General features: G+C 39.5%; 1 protein-coding gene across 1 annotated transcript in view; it reads right to left on the bottom strand.

The window, feature by feature from the left end:
• Positions 1 to 14,435, bottom strand: part of SLC37A1 (solute carrier family 37 member 1) — a 34,573-nt gene extending 20,138 nt beyond the window's left edge. Inside the window, exons 1-6 of the mRNA XM_060770277.2 lie at positions 14,127 to 14,435; positions 9,052 to 9,238; positions 5,751 to 5,832; positions 4,684 to 4,798; positions 3,479 to 3,557; positions 1,530 to 1,665 (exon numbers count right to left, since the gene is read on the bottom strand). Of these exons, the coding sequence (XP_060626260.1) occupies positions 1,530 to 1,665; positions 3,479 to 3,557; positions 4,684 to 4,798; positions 5,751 to 5,832; positions 9,052 to 9,107 (468 nt within the window). The 5' untranslated portion in view covers positions 9,108 to 9,238; positions 14,127 to 14,435. The remainder of the gene's footprint in view (positions 1 to 1,529; positions 1,666 to 3,478; positions 3,558 to 4,683; positions 4,799 to 5,750; positions 5,833 to 9,051; positions 9,239 to 14,126) is intronic.
• Positions 14,436 to 15,888: the final 1,453 nt, after the last annotated feature.

The following is a 15,888-nucleotide window of genomic DNA, read 5'->3' as shown; positions in this document are numbered from 1 at the left end:
GTAATTGAAAAATCTAAAGGTATAATTCCAAAACGTGACACTATGAAGGAAACCAACAACCAAATCAGATCTTGCTATACATGAGAGATCAAATTGACTGGATTAACATTGTCTTTACACCTGAGCAAGAAGAACTTTTGCAGTACAGATTTCAATGAAAGTAAAATTAATCCAGAATCATGTTTCCCAAGTTATTATAGAGGTAGTTTCAAAGACAGAAATACTGAATCCCAGAACCCTTACCTTAGATAAACTGCTTTAGCAGTTATCAATAGTTGCCATTGTGTGCACCAGGATGTACTGCTATCTAAGCCAGACAAGGAAATTCAGAGTTGCTAGGCAACTGCCAAATGATTCTGTTGTTCCTGGTTTGCATCAGGGCTGTTTTTCATTCACTCTTAGCCTCAACAAAGTAGGTCTGAACATTACTTGTATTTTCATAGGAGAAATAGCAAGGTGTAACCCTATGGCCTCATGACCACCTTTATCCAAAATGTAGACACTAATGCTATTTAATAATCTTGATTCTCCAAGGATAAAGATTTTTTAAAAAAATTGCACCTATTAAAACTTGTAGATATTTAGCTTGTCTGTTGTTCCTACACGTTCAACACTATAGGGGTCATTTTGTACAGGGTACATCCACACTGCACAATTATAACACTTTGATATTACTTTTAGTTTGTAGCTGCGTCATACGGAATATTGGGATTTTTTGTTTGATAAGGTTCTTCATATTCATAGTGCCCCCCTCTGAATTACAGCACCAGTTTTTTTTCTTAAAACACAACTTGGAAAATGTTAAAAGGGGGTTAGACACATTCATGTGGAGTAAAGGGCACCAGCAGTTACCTGTCATGAGATACATATATATCAGGCATAGGCAAACTTCAGGCCTCCAGTTGTTTTGGACTTCACCTAGCACAATTTCTAACAGCCAGTAAGCTAACTGGGATTTCTAGAAAATGAAATCCAAAACACTTGGAGGGCCAAAGTCCCATGCCTGATATATATACTTTAGCATCAAGAGTCAGTACATCTCTCAATACCAGGGGAAGACAAGTGTGTGTGTGTAGGGGAGATCCTATACATCTAGATTGTTTTTAAGGGCAAATAGCTTTTAAATTGTTATTTATTAATGCTTATGTTATTTTAAATTGTACTATGGGATAATTTGTTTATTGTTGTTGTTCTTCATTATTTATTGCTATATTAGTTTTGTATTTGTTGATTGCTGTAAGTCATCCCTAGTACCGTCAGGGAGATGGGAGGGTATAAATAAAATGTATTATTATTATTATTATTATTAGTAGTAGTAGTAGTAGTAGTATTGCACTGAGTCCTCCTTGTGGGCTTACCACTGGCATCTGGTTGGGTTTTGGACAAGTACAATTCTGGGTTACATATTCCTTTGGCCTGGCCCAGTATTGCTCCCCTAAATGCTGAATGCAATATTATTTCAGTTAATGGCAGTTTTCTACTTGATAATTCTAAAGGACATAAAATAAAATAAAGACAGAGATGCCTACCTGAGCAGCAATATAGAACCACAAATTATGTATATTGTAAAAATATCCAAATCCAAACATGGCAGTGAAGAGTCCACTGGCAAACATTCCTCCTGTGAGATAATATCGGATAGGCAACCGCTCCCCTATAATGCCACTTTGCATTTAGACAGAAGAGAGACACTACTGTAAACACATATTAAAAGAAAGCTTATCTATATAACCTTTAAAATGTTAAGGTACACTATAAGAATTTGTTTGATAGGTTATGATTAAAAACTGTCAAATCTGTGTTTCACTGATAAAGCTGAAGCAATGATACGAGATTTCATTTCAAAGACAGGTTGGGAATGTTGCTTTTTACAAATTCCACAAATGCTGTGGTATTTGTTGCTTTCATTATGAGGATTTTTAAAAAGGCAATATTGAAATTACCTTTTTGTTGTTCTACAATATTTTCTGGCAATTCTAAACTTCAGCCGCAACCTTTTATTCCCATCCTTCTTTTAATAATAACAACAATAATATAATAACTTTATTTTTATACCCCACCCCCATCTCCCCGAAGGGCGGCTTACATGGGGCCAAGCCCAACAGTACAGTTAAAACATAACACATTAAAATGCATATCAACAAAATAATAACAAAAGCAATATAATAAAATAAAAACAACAACATTAAACAGTGTATAAAACAAACATCAAAACTGACAATCAATAGCAAAGTTCAATGTCTCGTCGTGGGTGGGCAATCTGGTGCTACAGCAATAAAGGATAGAGCTAATGATTAAAGTGAAAAAAATCATATAGAAGTGATGAGAATAAGAATGATTTACCATTAAGGATTGGATATAACAATTGTAAAGTGCTTGAGAACAAGATTTTTGGCTCCTAACCAGGGCCAGCTGTGAAGGGAATTGCCTAGTTAAAAGCACAATGGGACATCCATGTCTTTAAGTCCATATGGAAAGTGGACAGGGAGGGTACTAGCCTGATCTCCTTGGAGAGGGAGTTCCAGAGTCGTCGGGGGCGGGGCGGGGCGGGGCGGGGCGGGGCGGGGCGGGGCGGGGGGACAACAACTGAGAAGGCCCTTTCTCTCGTATCCGAGCCTGAGACAGAGGTGGAAGCGAGAGAAGAGCCTCCCCAGAGGATCTTAAAGAGCATGTGGGTTCGTAGGGGAGGATGTGGTCGTGAAGATAGGAAGGTCTAGACATATTAGGGAAAAGGTATCATTCATGTCCTCCTTTTGAAAATTCTAGACATATTAAGGAAAGGGTATCATTCATGTCCTTTTAAAAAAAAAGTTAAAGTATTACAGAGCATCAGTGAAATGACACTTCTGTACTAAAACTCTAAGAATTTTTTAAAGATTCAGAGGGAAAAAGTTTCCTTTCTAACAATGGAATTACTTTAGTAAACCATGCCAGTTTTTTAAACCTTTCAGAAGAGTCCTAGTGCAGGCCCCTAAAATTGTAACAAGCATCTAAATGGATGCAGAGGCCTCAACAAACAGCACACTCCAAGGTGCTCTGTTTTGAGAACTCACATTTGTTTAGAATGATTTAGAAGAGCCCAAGTGAGGGCTAATCTACACAGACCTACACAAACCGTACATACTGTGAGTTCACTCCTGGCTGTCCCCACCTTCTGCCACTTCTTGTTGTTATTGTGAGTTAAAGCAGGTTAACTTGATCTAGCCATGTGTCAAGAAAAGTCAAGGGATGCTCCTGAGTTTGCCTGAAACTCTAAGGCAACCCTGTATCTTTGACAGTGTGGACAGTCAGACTGTGTTCAATTTGTCCACATGGTTCATTATGACCATCCCTTTTTTATCTGTGCTCATGTCATATTGTTTCCAGTCCCAGATGACAGCAGAGCTCCGTGATAGCACCTGGCCATTATGGCAACCTGTGCAGACAATTTGAAACCACAATACAGATTTTTTTAAAAAAAGAATATGAAGGATTTTACCTCAGGTACATTCCAACAGCATAAGCACAGAGGAACGAATAATCCAGGGCTCCCAACAACTGTTTGTAGTTGTTCTTATCTGTGAATACACATTTTACAGTTGATATGCTTAAGCCACAAATAACCATTAAAACTAGTAATTGACTACAGGCAGTCCCCGAATTACAAACATTTGACCCACATACAACTCAAATGAGGGGTGAAACAACAGAAGGTGAGATAAAATCTACTCCTGGGAAGGGAAATTCACTCCTGAAAGAGTTATTGTGTGGAAAAGGTAGCTCCACTGCAGCTTTATCATCAATCCTTGTTTCCACAACCCTAAATTTTCAAATTTCAACTATCACAGACATAGAAAGTAGGTGAAATCTTCTGAACAGGGGCACAGACAGCAAAACAAACACCACAGGGGTGACGGTCCTTCCCTATGCTATCCAAAACTTTAAAAAAAGACTGGAGTGACACTTTAAAAATATACCTGTTCCGAATCTTATTTGTAACCTGAGGACTGCCTGTATTGAATATACAATATGTATTGCTACCCGTCTCCACAAGAATGTATGTATTCTTGATCTAACTTCAAGGAGAGATTGGCAACAAAAAAAATTACTTGCCATTTCATTTTAATTCAGAAGACTTCAGAACAACCAGTGACAATAAGTTATAACAATATAGTCAATATCTATAGCAATATAGTTGATATCTGCTGCATATTTATGTTTCAAATGAATTGAACAAATGATTATTTAATCTCTGTAAAGTGGTTCTTAAATGGAAAACTTCCCTTAACTCATTCTAAGATCTGCTCCAAGTGCATTTCCTACCATGATCAATAATTAAACACCTATAACATTGATAGGCTTCTGGAACAGACTGACAGAATAAAATATTGTAATGTTCCCCTTAAGGAAGGATAGGCAAAGTGTGGCGGTTTCCTTTGGAATCTCTAAATGTCCCCTGAAGCCCCCCAAAATTCCAGGTTCTTCAGTCCTTTATAAACATTCAGGTCAATTTTCAGTTGATTCTTTTGTCAGATAATCAACTATAAGTCCTTTAAACCGATCACAAATGCAGTAGCTTGCTTCCCTCAAAATTCCTCAAAAATTGTCTTTATATTGGTTAACAAGGCAGCTAAAAGTAGCATTATGTCCCTTTTTAATTTATTTGGTCTTGTCTAAACAGCAATAAAAATATTTACTACTCACCAAATGGTTCCCAACCACAGGGAGACTCACTAGGTAACATTTTAACAGGCTGTATATGGATGGCATATTCACTGCGAATAACTTGTGAAGTTGAACAGTGCTTATGCAGTTCTCCCTACATTAGATTGAAAATAAGTTAATGAAACACTTCAAAGAATCAAATAAAGTTTTTCTTTAGAAAGCATGTCTTGCTTTTCAAGTATTAATGTTAGTCAGTATACGTGTTTTCAACTTTAAACACTTTTCAGTTAGATGACATGCATTTTCAAACACACACATACAATTTGCTTAAGGTAAAAGTTTCCCCTTGACATTAAGTCTAGTCAAGGGGTGGTGCTCATCTCCATTTCTAAGCTGAAGAGCCAGCGTTGTCCATAGACACCTCCAAGGTCATGTGGCTGGCATGACTGCATGGAGTGCTGTTACATTCCCGCAGAAGCAGTACCTATTGATCTACTCACATTTGCATATTTTCAAACTGTTAGGTTGGCAGAAGCTGGGGCTAACAGCAGGACCTCACCCCTCTCCCTGCACTTGAACCACCAACCTTTCGGTTGGCAAGTTCAGCAGCTCAGCGGTTTAACCCGCTGTGCCACTGGGAGTTTAAGACATTGCAAATTTCAATATGACCTCATTTGGTTTTGAGATACAAGTAATAAAAGAGGAGATTGAAAAGACTACTACACTATGGATTAGAAATGGCACAAAGAGTGAAATGAAGGAAGGAAGTGGATTGCTTCAATTTCTACACAGAATGGCAGTACATGGGCCAATGTCTGCATATGAGACAGATTATTAAGAACACAAGTAACTCAACTAATCCCATTTTTAGGGGGGAAAGACTATTAAAATAATAAAAAGAGGAGATAAAAGATTCATAATTAGGTAGTCTATAGAAAGGGGTGTGTTAATAAAAAAGAAGAAGAGTATTAAATCCCAATAGTTGAACAGTGACAGGCTCTAGCAAAATCGGAATACTGTCACAGTCTTTAATCCTTTATCTCTAATCTACTAATTCCTTGTTTGACATCAGCAGGATTTTAGCAATGTATTTCCTTATTACTTACCTTAACTATACTGATTGGTTTTCTTGATAAATGGAAACTTACATAGAGCAAAAAAGTCAGGACAAATGTGAAAGACCTGTACCTGTAACAGAACAAACATTCCATGACACAACTATTTTGTTTGCTATCAGTCACTTTACAGGTTTTCCTTCGCAAGATATCCGGTTCCTCTTACTTATTTTTATTCTTATCAGAGATGCTGATACTTTAAAAAAATAGTAAAATATTTTTTAAAATTATCTATGCTTTTACTGCATACTCTTTAAACTGTTTTAACAAAGCAAAGCTTATAGAAAGAGGAAAGAGCTTTGGAATCATTTTCCAAAGCAATAAGGATATTAACGATTAATTAGGAAGTGACCTACAAAATTGCCACATTGTCTTTTTAAAAAACCCACAGCTGAAGCAGTTACACGCAGGCAAACTTTAAGCACAACTGTGATCCATAGTAAAAAATGTGGGCCAGTTACCAATCCTGTTTGACTAGTTAAGAGAGTGAAAACAGATTGCTGACAATTGATGTAGAACCTCCGGGATATAAAACATCAAGTCCAAAGGTAGAATGGCCAATTTTTCTCTTCTGTACCTATATTTTGCCCAATAGGGTTTAAAGATCATTTTCTGCCAAACTCCATATTATATTTTAAAATCCCATCTAATTTCTGCACATGAAAGCTGTTGAAGGCATAACAGTAGGGCAATCCCCCGCCATTGTTCAATAACCCCAATTCCAAATATTTCTGGTCTCAATTAATGGGGGAAATGCCTGTGCATTGGATTTCCTGAAACCTATATCTCATAAATTTGTGCAATAGGGAAATGCACTGGCCAAATGAAGTGTACAACTAGTGTCTTGTTGACTGTTAAGCAATATATTTATAGCATAAGGAAAAGCTAAATCTAAAAATATATATTTTAACAAAATACCTCACTCTGTAAACTATCAAAACCCTGTTTTGTAATTTAATATATTTCTTTAAATATTTGGTTTAGAGAAAATCAGAATAGGCAAAAAATGTCCTTCTCCAGAATAAGGACATTTATTTATTGTATCGGAAGCGAACTGAGGGTACAGTAGTAATGTATTTAAAAACACAAAATTAAAAAAAAAAACTTGCCATTATACTAAATGCCCTTTGACCAGTATCTGGTCACTTGGAGCGCCTCTGGTGTTGCTATAAGGAGGTCCTCCATTGTGGATGTGGCAGGGCTAACTGCATTGTGATAGGTGGTCTGCTCTTCTCCATACTTGCATGTTGTGGACTCCACTTTGTGGCCCCATTTATTAAGGTTAGCTCTATATCTCGTGGTGCCAGAGCACAGTCTGTTCAGCACCTTCCAAGTCACCCAGTCTTCTGTGTGCCCGGGGGGAGGCTCTCATTCAGTATCAGCCATGGCTTAAGGCTCCGGGTTTTAGGCTGCCACTTTTGGACTCTCATTTGCTGAGGTGTTCCTGCGAGTATCTCTGTAGATCTTTAAAAACTATTTCTTGATTTAAGGCATTGGCTAATATCTGAACATCGGCATGCTGGCTGATATCCAAACAGAGGATGGGCTGGAGATGTTGCTACCTTGGTCCTCTCATAATTGGCTGTCAGGTGGTGCAATACCAGCTAAACAGTATACTTTTTCTAGTGGTGTAGGGCTTTGACATCATGTGATAATGTGGCATGTCTCATTAAGAGCCACATCCACTGTTTTAGTGTGGTGAGATGTGTTCCACACTGGGCATGCGTACTCAGCAGCAGAGCAGCAAAGTACAAGGGCAGATGTCTTCACTGTCAGATGTTAGGAGGGCTGTTCACATATTCCTTATCCTCATTCTTCAGAAGCGGCCAGAAGAATGAGGACAAGATATATGTGAGCAGCCCTCAGACATTGCTCAATACAATGTCTACTATCACACATTAGAAGTTACACAATCCATAGCCATGGGCTCTGCATTCACCGATTTATTCAACCACAGATAAAAAATATATTTAAACAAACCCCAAAGCAAACCTTGATTTTGTCATACACCAAGCACTACACCAATGTGTACAGCATACTCTGCTGGAGCCTCTTGCCATTTCACAGGCCCCCAGGCTCTTTCTGTCACTTATTTGAGTTGTTCACCATGTTGCTCTTCAACTCAGGGCAGCCTTGAATGACACACACTTTCTTGGCCCATTTCAAACCACTGTCTGAGCAGGATTCGGAGTTGAGACTGACAGAGGAAGTGTGTCCCTGTTGGTACTTTTAGATCGCTCAGCGACTTTTAGCACCCTCGACCATGGTATCTTTCTGGATCGCAGGGGGTTGGAGGCACTGTGTTGCAGTGGTTCCAGTCTTACCTCTCAGGCAGGTTCCAGATGGCAGTGTTTGGGGATACCTGCTCCTCAAAAAAGGGGGCTGTAATGTGGCATCCCATAGGGTGCCATTCTACCCCCAAGAAATACTATTTCTAGAATTTGAGGATTTATAGATGGTAATGAAAGCACTGGTAATCTCAAGAATGGATCTGAAATACACTTTACATTGGTACATCTGAACTTGGTACATCTGTACCAAGTTCAGAAACTCCAATTAGTTCAAAACACAGCAATCTGACTAGTTACAACTAACAGGAATATTCAGGAGTGAGCATATTACACCTACACTAAAGTCACTCCAAAGTTTTGGTCAAAGTACAAAGTGTTGGTTTTGACCTTTAAAGCCCTACATGGTTTGGATCTAAGTGACCCACAGGATCACCTTCTCATGTACAATCTGCCCCTTTGGACACTGGGGTCCTCTGGGAGGCAGTACGCCAACCTTCCAGAACCCGACTGGCAACCAGCACCCAGAGGACCTTGTCATCGGCCACCCTAAGACTATGAAATGACCTGCCAGGAGAGCTCTGACAGCTACATCAGCTGCTAGAATTTAAAATACAACCAAACATGCATCTCTTACACCAGGCTGATCCAGTCAATTTTAACTTGTGAATTTTAATCCAAATTTTACTGATAATTTTAATCTGTGTTTTACCTGTGTATATTTCTTACATGTATTTTAATAGTGTTCTGTTTTATCATGTTGTAACCTGGCTCAAGCTACGAGGAGAGGCAATAAATAAGTAAATAAATGATGGTAATAACAGTGCTACTACAAGGAGTATCATTTTACTATACCACTATATATATAATGGGACATGAGAATCCACTGATTTTGTTGGAACCAAACCCCAGTGGATCTTGGAAACCCCAGTGGATATCAAGGGTCCACTCCACTGGTGAACACTCTACTTCAAAAACATTTGAATCAATGGATTATAACTTACCATTGATCTCTTGTAAATGAAGTGATCAAACGAATCCCAGCTGGAAGTTCAGCCATTTACTTAAGAACCAGCTTCAGATTTCAATTATTCAAGTGCCTCAGATATTTGTTCCAAGTTTTCAGTAAAAGAAAATTTCGCATGGAATAGAGTCCTCCTTGATGACATCAATAATCCTTGAGAAGCATATCTTTTAAAAAGAGCATTTTAACATTAATAATAACAAAGTAATATCCGTTAGGTGATAAGAACCTAACATTCTTAGGTAATATTTAAATGTACTGAAGCAGATATTGTTAATTTTATTATAGAAGTATGTATTTTCAGATTGTTATTTCTCTATATTTCAATATGTACAGCATCTCATAATGTGCTGATCTTAACATGGAAGAATAGGAAGGGATAAATAACATAGAAGGTTTTGGTACATTTCTAGATACACCTGTTCTGGTATAAATTGTACCAATGAAGAACAAAAATAAGATACTGTAAGTAAAGGTTGCACAAAAATGAATGAAATGAAAACTTTCACTTGCTGAATGTTTGTCTATTTTAGGTAGGAAAGACATAGGAGTACTTTCAGAAAAGAAGATAGATATTTTTTACAATCATGTCACTGCCTCTATTGTGAGTCATTCCTGCAATTGAGAGCATGACCTATTCTTTGTGAAATTTAAAGAGGTTTGAACAGCAAGGTACATACAGTGCAAGGACCAGTTGCTGAAAGCTTTTTGAGACATAAATCCAGCTGCTAATCCTAATAAGAACAAAACTACGTATTTCCATACACCTTGATTTAAAATTGGTTAGAAGTAAATATGTCAACACTGCTCTATGGAATTCCTGATACAAGAGAGAATTGCATACAAGCCAAAGATAGGCAGGAAGACCATCCAATGATGCGTATAAATCATTTCTGTGAGCTGGTAGTCTCTATAACAGGCAGAATGTCTGGCTTCAGAAGATCACAGCATGTCAAATATGTTACTGAGCACATTCAAAAAAGAGGATTTGGAGGCATCAACCTCAGTAAAGCATATCCGAAAAACAGATGTTTGCATTCATTCCAGATACTAATGAGGATGTTTGCCAGCCAAGAGTTTAAGCTATATTTGAAAGACAGCATTGCAGATTTTCACAATGCACTAAATGCGATGGTCATCTGACATAAAGATTCAGCTATGCAGGTTTGTTCATGAACAAGCTCATTAATTTCAGTGGGATTTATTCTTTTAATCTAGGCTATATCAGAAATCATTTCTTGAGTGATTTGCAAATGCCCAAATCAAAAAAGAAACCCCTCAAACTGATGCTGCTAACTGGAAGCAAAATATCTTGGAAATAACTTGCACTGAAATTGGAATTCCCATAATAAACTGTAAAAATAAATTATGAGTCCTTTTCTCACCTAACAGCATTTAAACATCTGCTGACTGAAGCGGCTAATGTATTAAACATTTTTACTTATAACATCCATCCATCCCTTTATTTGTACCTTGCCTTTTGCCCAGATTGGGACTTTAAACATTGTGATAATTAAAACATGCCTAGCAAAACCATACAAAAACTATAATTAAAACAATATTAAACCAGTATAAAAATCAAAACCATTTAAAACACAACTTTTAAAACAGTACAGCACCATAAAAAAGCTTTATTTTTGTATATAGCATTTTTTCTTCTATATAGTACATAATATAAAATATTGTGAACTACAAGCTGAACAACAGCAGAAATGAAAAGCAACTATAAAGCCAAAGTTTAGAGAAATTTATAATTATTTTGCAGCTGAACTTTCCTATGGAGAGAATTTCACAAAAGTAGATCAGCATGCCTTTCTCTCCATTGATACACAGAGTGTGCAGGTGTTTTTTTTAAGGGTTTCCTTTTAAGGAAACTAGTTTATAAAACGGATTAAGGATTTACAGTGCACTCTCATGCATGCCTACTGAAAAATAAGCCCCACTCACTGAAATAAAGCATGCTTCCAGTGATGGACTGCACCTTTAAAAGCTAAACCAGGGTTAAATGGTATTAGTATGTGAACTAAATTACAATGAAAGAAAGAAATGATGACGCAAAGTAGCATCACTAGGAGAGGCAGACTGCACTGGGTGACACCATCAAAGGAGAGGACACCAAAATTGATGACTATAAAATATTGAACCAGCAATTTATTTATTATAAAAATATTCCTGATGTAGCTTAGATATATATTGTTTCAATATTCCTACAAGGCTAAAACTCTTTGCTAGTTTATATTTTTGAATCTCCTAATGCACATGCACTCTGGTCAAAACTTTTATTATTACTCAAGCATTTTGGATTGGTGATCCTCAGTTTATACTGTATTAATATATCTATAGGACTAAATCTGTATAGTACTGTATTTGTTTGATTCTAAGTCACTATTGATTCTAAAACACACACAAAGTTCAGTACCACCAAGAGAAAAAAGCTCTAATTGTGTGTGTGTGTGTGTGTGTATAAACACCTGTGAATTTAAGACTCTCACCATTTTAGAAATATGTATATGGGGGAAATGTGTTTTAGAAAAAAAGAAATGCATTATTTTGCTGTTTGAATCTTATAATGCACATGCACTATTGACAGAGCTGTCATTATTACTCAATTATTACGATGCTTTGAATCACATGGGCTCGTTGCATGTGTTTCAATATTCCTACAAGGAATGGTTTTAAACAGTTTTTAAATTGTTTAAATAATATTGAATTCTATTTTCAGACTTATATTTTGTAGGTTTTTAACTTGTATAGTTGTTAAGGTCATGACTGGCTTTACATCCCAATCCTGGGAGAACAGCAGGGCACCACCACTACTACTACTAATAATAATAATGTCATATTTCTTCAATTGCAAGACATCATTGATTGTAAAGTGTGCAATAATTTCAATAGCACCAACAAGAGAAAAAGTTTTATAGATAAATAGATTGATAGAAAGACAGATGAACCTGTGATTCTAAGTAGCATCCCAATTTATAGATGCTTATATTGGGGGGGGGGGGGGGGAGTACATGTTAGAATTGAAGAAATACAGTAATATGCTACAAGCATGCAGTTTTTTTAAAAAAACAACAACTCAGAATTAAAGAAATATGGTAATGTGCTACAAGCATGCAGTTTAAAAAAATAGTTGCTGATTTTGTCTAATTCTCTATTATTTTTAGTTACAATATTGAGGTATAGGGAGAGAGGTTCAAGGGTTACTACGTGGCCGATACCAACCGTAGTGAGGCCAATGAGAAAGTATAAAAATACATGCTACAACAACACACACAAACGCAACACTTGGGTACATCTACACTGAGGCCCCATCTACACTACCATATAAAAATCCAGATTATTTGCTTTGAACTGGATTATCTGACAGCGTAGACCAGGTATAGGCAAACTTCCACCCTCCCTCCAGGTGTTTTGGACTTCAGCTCCAGCTGTTAGGAATTTGGGAGTTCAAGTCCAAAACACCTGGAGGGAGGGCGGAAATTTGCCCATGCTTGGTGTAGACACATATATAATTCAGTTCAAAATGGTTCAACTCCAAGGCTATTTGGCTGACCACATCCTCTTGTACAAACCTGTCCGGACTCTGAGATCTTCAGGAGAGGCCCTTCTCTCGGTCCCACTTACATCTCAAGCTCAGTTGGTGGGAATGAGAGAGCGGACCTTCTCAGTGGCTGCCCCTCGACTCTGCAACTCCCTTCTTCCCAGGGAAGCCAGAATGGCCCCCTCCTTGTTGTCCTTCCAGTGGCAGGCTAAAACCTTTTCATTCTGACAGGCTTTTAAAGAAGATGGTGTTTAAGATCAATTCAGGGGGTGCTATCGTTTTTAGTTTTGAATTTGTTTTAATGTTTTTTAAATGGGAGATATATATATATATATATATATATATATATATAAAATCCTGTTTTAATGCTTGTATTTTTATAGGTTTTAAAATGGCTACTCTGATGATTTTCTGTTAAGTTGCTTTGAGTCCCCTTCAAGGGAGATAAGGTTAGGTTTCCAGTTGTGTGTGAGTCTGGAGTCTGGGATGTGTGTGTGTGTGCACATCTCCATTTCTAAGATGAAGAGCTGGCGTTGTTCGTAGACTCCTCCAAGGTCATGTGGCCAGCATGACTGCCGTTATCTTCCCATAGCAGCAGTACCTACTGATTGACTCATATTTGCATGTTTTCGAACTGCTAGGTTGGCAGAAGTTGGGGCTATCAGAGGGAACTCACCCCACTCCCCAGATTCACCCATCTTTCAGTCAGCCCCCAGTGGTGCAATGGGTTAAAATATTGTGGATGAGCTCCCTTTGTCACCTCTAGCTCCCCATGCGGGAATATGAGAGAAGCCTCCTACAAGGATGGTAAAACATCAAAACATCTGCATGTCCCCTGGGCAATGTCCTTGCAGGCGGACAATTCTCTCACACCAGAAGCGACTTGCAGTTTCTCAAGTGGTTCCTGACACGAAAAAAATAATAATCAGAAAGCTCAGCAGTTTAACCCACTACCCCATGGGAAATAAAGCAGGATATAAATAAATATAATAATGATGGTGTTGCAAATAATCTGGGCTCAGATCATAGAGGGATGAGTAGAGCATTCCTAGGCATGGGAAAAAATTGGGCCCTTCGGATGTTTTGGACTTCAAGAAGGAATTGTGGGAGTTGAAGTCCAATATATTTGGAGGGCCCAAGTTTGCCCATGCCTGGCCCAGCCTGACTGCTATGGGATCTTGAGAGTTGCAGTTTCACGAGGTCTTTATCCTTTTCTGCTGGTGCCTCACCACACTAGAACTCCCTCGAGGCCTTAGCATGGGAGCAATGGCAGCGAAAGTGGTGCCAGACCGCGTTAATTCGACAGCGTAGACGCGCCCCTTCCCCTCAAGGCATCCCTCAATGGACGCTGCCTCGCTCTCACTGACTGAGGGGCAGGAGCAGCAGGTGCGCCGACCTCTGAGGCGAGGCGAGGCGCCGCTTTTCTCCTCAGGAAGAACAACCCACAAGCCCCGAGAGAGGAGAAGGGGGCCTTTCCGACGCCCCTCAGGAAGTCCCCACTTCCGCCCTACCTGGAAAGAGGAGGAAGAGGAGAGAGTCCCAAGGCGAGGCGAGGCGAAGCGGCGTTTGCTTCCCGGCAGCAGCGCTTTGGGCGGCCTCTCCCTCCTGAAGGAGGCGCGGTTTCGCCTCATTCAAGCGCAGCCAACACTGGCGTAGTTACTCACTCCTCTGACGAACCTGTTTCACGATGAGGAAGGGAGGAAGGAAGGAAGGCGCTGCGAGGGATGGCCAGAGGCGGCAGATACTACTGCCATGGCCCCTTTCCCCCGGGTTAATTTACACAAGTGGGGATTCCCTTCCTCGACATGTTTGAGACCAGAAGTATTTCAGAGTGGGCGGGGGATGCATAGAACAGGCCTGGGCAAACATAGGCCCTCCAGGTGTTTTGGACTTCAACTCCCACCATTCCTAACAGCCTCGGGCCCTCCCCCCCCCCCCCAATACGGCTCCACGAGGGGTGGCTTACAAGGGGACAAAGCCGAAAAATTCAGATTAAAACAAACACAATAAAGTAAAATCAACAACAACACATCAGAAAACAACCCACATTCAATGCCAATGTTGACATACAACATATACAGACATAGAGGCTATTTAACTTTTTCTGGCTGCCGGGGGAGCTGTCGCTTTCATCGTCCATCTGCGACACTGATGAAGTACTTCTGCATTCCCCGCATGCTTTTTGCTGGAGTGCTTGCTGGAGTCTTTTTTTATGGCCTCATAAATTAGTTAATTTAGCCTCCACACACTTTAAGGTGGTACCTAATCTTCCTACTTGACAGATGCAACTGTCTTTCAGGTTGCAAAGGTCGACAACAGGCTACACAATTGGTTGGAAACCCACTCCAACCCGGGCTGGCTTCGAACTCATGACCTTTTTTGGTCAGAGTGATCTTAATGCAGCTGACACTCAGCCAGGTGCGCCACAATCCTGGAGCCAAGGGAAAGACAAGTATCTCAAGCTCTGAGGATTAATTACCTGGGAAGGAATCCCACTGGAGCACTGCAGCACACCCAAATACCTGCTGGAAGTTACTCTGCAATGTGCTCTGACTTATAAGAAGCATTGCTTGAATTTCAAGGAAAAAGTGGGTGCCTGAAATAATGTTGTACGAAAGCTGAGTGGTCCAACCTAGGGATCACAACTAGACACAGTGAAGCCATCTGCCCTTGCGCTTTGCAATTCTGCTGCTGAGTATGCATGCCAAGTGTGGAATACATCTCACCACACTAAAACAGTGGATGTGACTCTTAATGAGACATGCTGCATTATCACGCGGTGTCTGCGCCCTACACCACTGGAGAAATTATACTGTTTAGCTGGCATTACACCACCTGACATCCGCCGGGAATTAGCAGCCAGCAATGAAAGGACCAAGGCATTGACATCTCCAGCCCATCCTCTGTTTGAATATCAGACAGCATGCCAATGCCTTACATCAAGAGCTTCCTAAGATCTACAGAGATACTCACAGGAACACCCCAGCAAGTGAGAGTTCAAAAGTGGCAGGCAAAAACCCATAACCTCAATCAATGGATTATTTATTTGTTGTGTCAGGAGCAGACCGAACAACTGTGTTGCATTTTTTAACAAACAGACAGACAAAATACAAAGTCTGCAAGCTTAGTAGTTGATTAAATGTCCTTTGACCAGTATCTGGCCACTTGGAGTGCCTCTGGTGTTGCTGCAAGAAGGTCCTCCATTGTGCATATGGCGGGGCTCAGGTTGCATTGCAGCAGGTGGTCTGTAGTTTGCTCTTCTCCACACTCGCA

Source organism: Anolis sagrei, chromosome 3 (genome assembly GCF_037176765.1).
Source record: "Anolis sagrei isolate rAnoSag1 chromosome 3, rAnoSag1.mat, whole genome shotgun sequence".
In the NCBI taxonomy this organism is placed as follows: Eukaryota; Metazoa; Chordata; class Lepidosauria; order Squamata; family Dactyloidae; genus Anolis; species Anolis sagrei.
The sequence above is the reverse complement of the archived record's forward strand: the minus strand, read 5'-3'. Positions and strand labels throughout refer to the sequence as shown.